Source organism: Solea solea, chromosome 1 (assembly GCF_958295425.1).
Source record: "Solea solea chromosome 1, fSolSol10.1, whole genome shotgun sequence".
In the NCBI taxonomy this organism is placed as follows: Eukaryota; Metazoa; Chordata; class Actinopteri; order Pleuronectiformes; family Soleidae; genus Solea; species Solea solea.
The window spans coordinates 23372944-23381714 of NC_081134.1; the positions used below are offsets into that span (position 1 = coordinate 23372944).

Genomic DNA, 8771 nt, shown 5'->3' on the forward strand with positions numbered 1-8771 from the left:
TGCTGAGCAGACAGTAACCTGTTCACGTTTTGGATATTAATCCGCTGCTGCTGTGGTGGGGAACTACGTTGCGTTGGAGTGTGATGATGGTCGATAATTATCTTAAAGCTACAGTAGTAGTTGAAATAAACTGCCCCTTTGTTTCACCATACATGCATGGCAGAAATGTTCGCTTCCAAGATTTTTTGTAATAAAAACATTACAGATTAATCCTCTGCATTCTTTGTGCTTTTGGATTTTTTTTTGAGGATATCTTTGGCTGTGTTGATGCAAATTGCTTCAAATTTGGTGTAGGTGAAGTTATTTTCCACTGTCAGGGAATATCAACATTTTTCATTATCATATAACACACAATTCAATCAATATCTGAAGCTAAAATGATGTGGGTGTATTTTAGGGATATCATAGTATGGTGTGAATGTGGGTTTAGGAATGAATGTGTGTGTGTGTGTGTGTGTGTGTGTGTGTGTCTGTGTGTCTGTGTGTCTGTGTGTATGTGCAACTCCAGGCACATCAAGTTCAAATCGACATGATACACAGGCACTACAAAGAGGCTCATACACACATGCACTCCTTTGAGTAAAAAACAGGCATCTTGAGGGACTTCAAAGACTTGCCCTCTACGTGAACCCAAACAAAAGTCTGGTTTTGTTTACACAGGTGCAATTACAGGTAAACACAATGTTTCACTTTGTTTGGGGCTCAATTCATCCTGACTGTTAAAGACACAGCCTCAGACGCTGAAGACCTCGACCTCATCAACATCAGTCACAATGTACTGAAAAAGAAAAAGGTTAAATAATTTATCAAAACTAACCCTAACCCTATCATATTATAGTGATTACATGTAAAATAATTACATCAAATCAAACATACATTTGTATGACCTGTGTGATCATCCGTTTTTGATGAAGTTTAAAATCCATAATTTGTATTAGTAGTGTATGATTTCACTTTCACTGAACTCAGTACCACTTATACTTCATAAACTAGTAGTATGAAATACTTTTACTGTATATGTTTTGGAGGAATATAGGCTCAAACTTCACTTTTTGCAACAAATAACAGGGTAATCATTTTTTGGCTATCAGGCAACTGTAATTTCACAGTATTGTTTTGTCAGCTGCCTAAATTATGTAAAATCCGATTAATGCTATGCTATTTATTTAAATCAAGTCTCTAACACAACAAAGTGTGTAATAATGAGGGTTAGGGTTAGGGTTATTACATGAAAGCCAGTGCATCTGAATACTTTTCAGATGCACTGATTACACTGAAATGATTTTCTTCACACATTTTGAATTTGAAAATGCTCAGTGGGACCTGAGAAAGTGGACCTGAGGTGTTGCCAAGGGGGAAGTAATCCTCACAGCAGGCTCCCTGCTAAGTGAAATTCATTTTTGTGTTGGGGATGCAACTGCTCAAATGGATCAAATACCTGAAACTGTGTGAGAATTCCAAGCATCAATAAACCGTTGGATTCCAATGCTGGCAGCTCAGGTTCGAAAAGTATCGAACTGTGGTGTCCTCCATATCAAGAAGCTCTTGGTCCACCAGGTGAACCAAGGTGGCCTTCAGTGGGAGTGTTGCTGTGGTTCTGTAAAAATGCAGAGCAGAAGGGAATTAAAAAAAAAAGTTTTCTGTTGCTTTTAGGTTTCAAGCCCAGTCAATGGAACACATTTTAGGAAATATTAATGTTATTCCAAGATTATCTTTTACTTTTCACATGCCATATAACTCAGAAAAGATTTGTGGGAAAAAGAAATGCAAATAATTTCATGACCACTGTCTGATATAATCTAGTAACATGTATCGATATAGACACACAGGAGCTATATACACAACCACCCCGACACTCCACTGTCCAAGTACTGAAAAATACATACCCACACACACATCACATATGGTTTTGAGAGAAATGATGTTTAGAAACACTTTTAATTACCCTTGTTAATGCTGTCTCTGTGTATCCTGACAGTTTTTCTTGCACATACAGTGAGAGATAAAATTGTCCTCCATGGTCCACCCTCACTTGGTCCACAAAGGCCATAGGTCACAACAGCATTCCTGCTTAAGCAATGAAAAGGGAAATAAAAAATAAAAAGACATTAACCGGCTCATTCTGTCATGAGGCCGTGTCTCAAATTCCACATCCTATCACAAGTTAATAAGACATATTTCATATATACGGGGGTAGAGTGGCTCAGTGGTTAAGACCGGTACCCTGTGTGCGAAAGACAGCATGGTCGTAATGGTCACAAGTTCGGCTCCGCCCCTGGCTTACTGTACTCAATTCCATTCCATCGCTTTGGATAAAAGTGTCTGCTAAATGACATGTTATGGAATATTTTAATGGGTTCATCAACTGGCCGTCGCTTATTACAGTGCTGCTTCACAGTATGTATCCTTTAATTTATAAGACCACCTAAATACATAAAATACAAATACAATACAAATACAATACAAACAATAGAAGAGAAGGGATGGAAACAACCATAGTTAGTGGAGAAGGGGTTTTTTTACATTGTGGACATGCACCTCTACTGAAGAGGAACTAAGAACATAAACCCTTTAGAACAATGTTTGGAGGGCATCTGACTAACGTTTTACAAGGAGCACAGTAGGGGTGTAAACTGAACATTTTAGGAGAGCAAGCAAAACATTTAGGGGCGCACACCTTAAATTGACTTGCAAAGCAAATATTAATATTTCCGCTCATTTTCACTGTATTACTGATCAATACTTTGAAAATAATTGAAGAAATTGCAATGTGCTGTTTAGAATTCCCAGTGAATTTTTATTGTGCACTTGTTTGTTAAAGAATAAGATCACATAAGAGACATTAAGTGTACATAAAATACCATCACTGTCACTACAGTACAATTATTAACTAGAAGTGGCCCGGTACTGTCCAGTACACAGAACCGGCACTTTTATTTGTGTACTGGCACATTTCACAAGATGCCGGCAATCTCTTATCAGTCCAACTGATGATTATGGTCCAGAGCAATAATGTCTCAGGGTACACTATGTGACGTTCACCTGTTCTCGCAAAAGTCAAGTGTTTATTCCTTGAGTTTGGAGTTTTTATTTTCTATCTAATCTCTATCTGGAAGACGACCGCTGTGGCGACCATCATCATGCTTCAAAAGCATGAGTTAGCTCATCCACACACTCATACTTTCTGATATAATAAAAATAAACATGGAGCTGGCAAGTTGAGGCTTGAACATATCAGAGGACCATGCACAGAAGGGATTAAGCTGGGATATTGCCCGGTATCCTGGACTCTTTGTTAAAAAATTAATAAATTGATAAAGGTGAACCTGAATTTTCATTAACACTAAAACAAGGCCAGACCAAAAGTTTCACTCCCAGGGCTGGAGTATGCCAGATGTAATATTATTAGATATTAATGTAGATGTTATGCAAGAATTTGATGCACAAGCCTGTTTTCTTTGTGTATTACCTTAATGACTCTGTCCTGGCAGTGCTGGATGATCTTACACAGCTCCTCTGTACCCTGAGACTCGAGACTCTGATGAAGGATCTGCTCAAACATCTAGTAAAACACAATTTGTAGTTTTGTACCTAACTTTGTGACATACATGCATGTAACACCAGACAAACTGACTCATATAGGAATATCCCATGAAATAATGATAATATATGATAATGTACTACACCCAGTTCCACAGTCTGTATTGTGGCATGTCTGTAGACAACTATATCTGTTTAACTGTCCACTGAGTTATCAAACCGCCAAAAGATGTTCGCCTTTAGTTCTACTGTGTCCTTGATCAATGCCACAGTCAGAACCTCATCATCCAACTATTTGACAAACTCTAGTCAAACAGGAGCTACAGTGTAGGAAAATGATCAAGAAATAAAATGAGTGTCAATAAAATGATTAGCTCTCATAGAAACTTCCCATTGTGTTAACCAGTTAACCAATAACCCGAATTAGACTGGTTAGTCAGTAGTTGAGGTTTCACCTCTCTCATGGGGATCTGGGCCCTTTGGACAAACACTGACGGGCTGCTCACGTCAAACTGTTGCTGCAGACCCTCAAGGCTCAGGTTCACCTCCTTCTCATAGCAGCTGTGCATCTTAACTGGATGGAAAGCCAGCATGGCGATCTTCTCCATGTGCTGAGGAGGAAGACAAGAAGGGAGAGGAAGAGATGGATGAGGCATGGACAGATTTGGGAAAAATGTATAATTGTGTCTCACAATAAATATACTACTGCAAAAGTATCACTAATGTTACACTAGACAAATGCTGTTTAAATCACAAACATATCTGGAATAGGAGTATAGGAATTGCGGATAGATAACATTTGTTTTGTAAAGATCCAGATTCTTGTGCTTCAACTGCGAAAATCAGAGTGCATTTTCTATACATAATCATTATATCTTGTGCTTCAATTTATTTTCTCATGTTATGGGTTTTATTTAAAGCAACACAATTTTCAACCTTCACGTAAGATCTCTAAGCAGGGATGTTCCCATTATTCCCATAGAGTATTTCTGATACATGTATTAAAAAAATACATATTTAAAATACAAAATATGCTCTTTTCTGGAGATGATAAAAATTCCTTCATATTTTGTACCAATATATTTCCATTATGTGTATTTTATTTAAAATACTGTAACATACATCCTTTGAAAAAAAGTGATGACATAAGAAGACAAATTGCAGGATGCTGCTTCAGATTGGACGTCATGGTGCTTGTGCCTACTTTAATTTGCCAGGACTTGTTAAGATCACAATTAGTCTACATAAGAATTGAATTGAGTCAAGCGATTACCGTCAGAGCTGAGTTTCAAGACTTTAGAGCTCACTCTGTCGTTTACATCGATGACAGTGTTAAAGTCGCCACATAAAATAATTTTGTATCCGACCAATAGCGGTTCTTTAAGTCTTTTAAAAAGTTGAAAAATGTTTGTTCTCTCATGAGAGGTGTACATGTGTATCATTCGTATTTTTTCTCCTCGGTAAAAACAATCCAACATGAGCAATCTACAAGGAATTAAATTAGGAATTCATTCGTTTTACGAATAATAGTGACATCACCAGTTTTAGAAAAAAGATCCCACCATCAGCTTTACTTTCGCCAATAGAAATTACACTTAGACCTTTGTTCCACATGCTGGATACCTTTACTCTTTACTTGTGTTCAGTCTCAGTTCTTGACAACATAATATGTCAAAGTCAGTTTTCAACAAGAATTCAATTTGTTGGGCTCTAAAAGAATTTGATTGGATGCCATGGGCATTCCAAGATGAAACTTTGGGTGAGGTCATAAATGTTTGGGGGGAAGCTATGGTGTGGGTTTGTCGTCATTTTATAACTTATACTACAAGCTTTTCTTTTCTTTTTCTCTACCTCTACAAAAGGTGTTTCATGATCATCATCAGGCTCTGGAGCGGGGAATTCAGGAGTGGGAGAGAAAGAGCCAAAGTTGTTGCTGTAAGGGGGGCTCTCTGCTACAGCCTGCGGGTAAAGCGGGGTGCCGCCGACTCGCTGACCCTGACCCTTATACCTATTCCAAGCCCTACCAGTAGAGGTCCCCCAAACCCCAATTTATGAGATGGAATAAAATGATATCAAAGTTTAGTTGGGGTGGCAAAAGATCCACAATAAGACTGGAAACTCTCCAGCTGCCAAAAGAAGAAGGAGGGATGAGACTTCCAAAATTAAAGGAATACTACCATGCGGCCCAATTGAGATATATTGTAGGTTGGTGCAAACCAGACACAGTGAAATGAAATAGAAAAAGAGTTTGGAGAAAACCCAGTACAGAATATAATTGGGGATAAAGAAACATACAAGAAGATTTAAAACCAAATAGACACAATCACGATGTCCACATACAAAATATGGTTCAGCATAATAAAAAAATATAAGATACAGAAAGACACTAATTTATTGAATAGGATAGCAATTTTACACCGACTAGGTACGATATAGGATTTAAACAGTGGACAACAAAGGGAATCACAGCATGGTGTGTTATGGTGAAAGATGGACAGCTTGAGAGTTTCCAAAATATGACAGAAAAAAAGGATTTAGATAATCAATCATGAATTCTGTGGATTCCTGCAACTTAGAGACTACTATATGAAAGAGACCAGGGTGGACTCCTCCTGAGAAGTGAATAGTGTGATCCAGATCATCATAATCAACGCATACAAAGAAACCACAATTAGAATTATATTGGGACTATATAAAAAATGCTACAAAATACATAAAAAAAAAAGATGGGAATCAGGATTTAACATAAAACTTAGTGATGAAGATTGGCTAAGATTGGTATAATCTGCCAGACATTAGCCTCATGTATGAAACAAAGTGATTTTGAAGCAGAAACATATTTAGGTTACAAGGTCAGAGCTGCAGTGACTTCCTGACAAGTACAAATGAGCATTTCATGGGTTGTACTGGCAACACATATGACAAATGTTGGGTGGCTGGGAGATTTTTTTTTAATCAGTCTTGAATATGTCAAAGATTACCCACAATATTAACTTTGAAGCATTGTTAGTTTTGTGTAGCATCAGATAAAACATGTACTCCCTCCCCTCTTAATTTGAAAAGAGGTCATTTGTAATATGGAAATGATTGAATATTTGGTGGTTTTGAGGAGGACTGATGCAGGACAAAAGTATTAATCTTTTATGACAACAATTCTTGGGAGTGAACATTCCTGCCATATACTCAAGTGTATTGTGAAAACAATGTTCAGTGTTCTATTGATCTATTAATAAAATGTTTTCATTTGAATTCCAATTTGCCAAGAGACCTTCTTACAAGAAAGTGTGCCATATGCACTAACACAGTGGAAATTAATCATAATGAAGCCTGAGGGTTAAGGAAACAGTTTGTCATCAACTAAATACTGTAGGTGTCCAAAGCCTGAGGGTCAAACTCTTTCCCCGGATGAAACAGAATCCAGTCACGTTAACTGTGCGTTGTAAGAATGGAAAAGACTGTCATAAAAAATAATAATAATTACAACACCCACACTGTATCAACATTCAGAGTGGACTTAATTTTTAAGAATAGAGGGATAGATTTAGTGTATAGCCTACTTGTTAAATAGACAGGATACCTGCAGCAGCAGCACCAGCGAAGCTCTCTGAACAGATCAGCAATGTGACCCACAGTCCTCACAACCGAAGACGCAGCCGAAACACAGCAAGCGGTTCCGCGAAAACGGGAGCTTTGCAGCTGCGGGTCCGGGTGAGAGGACATCGGTTCTCACAGTGGAACTGTTCAGACAGAAAGTCTGGCTCCCGTGTAACGTCGCAGACAACACCATCTGCATTTAAACACTAAACTTTCGCAAAAAACAGCAAAGCGAAAAGAAAAAAAAAGAGCATGGAACATTTACATGTGCATATATTATTATTATTAACTATATTTCGATTAATGCGTGTATGTGTGTTTAAATACATGTGTATGTATGTATTTTCAATGAGTGAAAAGACGTAGTTACTGTAATTAACGAACACATTTTAGCAATAACTCTTTAGCCACCTGGCCTGCTGTTTAGCTCATTATAATGTAAAATTTCACTTACCTCTACATTTTTGAGCATCTTGCTGTGACATGTCAATAGCCTCCCTCTACCACCAACTTCCCCAGTAATTCCTTGGTCAGCGACTGATGCTGCAACTCCATTACATGTTCATCCACCTGCTGAGCAGACAGTAACCTGTTCACGTTTTGGATATTAATCCGCTGCTGCTGTGGTGGGGAACTACGTTGCGTTGGAGTGTGATGATGGTCGATAATTATCTTAAAGCTACAGTAGTAGTTGAAATAAACTGCCCCTTTGTTTCACCATACATGCATGGCAGAAATGTTCGCTTCCAAGATTTTTTGTAATAAAAACATTACAGATTAATCCTCTGCATTCTTTGTGCTTTTGGATTTTTTTTTGAGGATATCTTTGGCTGTGTTGATGCAAATTGCTTCAAATTTGGTGTAGGTGAAGTTATTTTCCACTGTCAGGGAATATCAGCATTTTTCATTATGATATAACACACAATTCAATCAATATCTGAAGCTAAAATGATGTGGGTGTATTTTAGGGATATCATAGTATGGTGTGAATGTGGGTTTAGGAATGAATGTGTGTGTGTGTGTGTGTGTGTGTGTGTGTGTGTGTGTGTGTGTGTCTGTGTGTCTGTGTGTATGTGCAACTCCAGGCACTTCTTGTTCTCACATCAAGTTCAAATCGACATGATACACAGGCACCGACACCTACAAAGAGGCTCATACACACATTCACTCCTTTGAGTAAAAAACAGGCATCTTGAGGGACTTCAAAGACTTGCCCTCTACGTGAACCCAAACAAAAGTCTGGTTTTGTTTACACAGGTGCAATTACAGGTAAACACAATGTTTCACTTTGTTTGGGGCTCAATTCATCCTGACTGTTAAAGACACAGCCTCAGACGCTGAAGACCTCGACCTCATCAACATCAGTCACAATGTACTGAAAAAGAAAAAGGTTAAATAATTTATCAAAACTAACCCTAACCCTATCATATTATAGTGATTACATGTAAAATAATTACATCAAATCAAACATACATTTGTATGACCTGTGTGATCATCCGTTTTTGATGAAGTTTAAAATCCATAATTTGTATTAGTAGTGTATGATTTCACTTTCACTGAACTCAGTACCACTTATACTTCATAAACTAGTAGTATGAAATACTTTTACTGTATATGTTTTGGAGGAATATAGGCTC

At 37.7% G+C, this 8771-nt stretch overlaps 1 protein-coding gene across 1 annotated transcript; it reads right to left on the bottom strand.

Moving 5' to 3' along the window:
* Positions 1-3269: 3269 nt before the first annotated feature.
* Positions 3270-7705, bottom strand: LOC131472355 (protein Niban 2-like). The gene is made up of 3 exons (XM_058649436.1): positions 7589-7705; positions 4047-4151; positions 3270-3562 (listed from the first exon to the last, which is right to left on the bottom strand). Exons 1-3 carry the CDS (start codon positions 7604-7606, stop codon positions 3425-3427), a joined length of 261 nt encoding a protein of 86 aa, XP_058505419.1. The 5' UTR covers positions 7607-7705; the 3' UTR covers positions 3270-3424.
* Positions 7706-8771: the final 1066 nt, after the last annotated feature.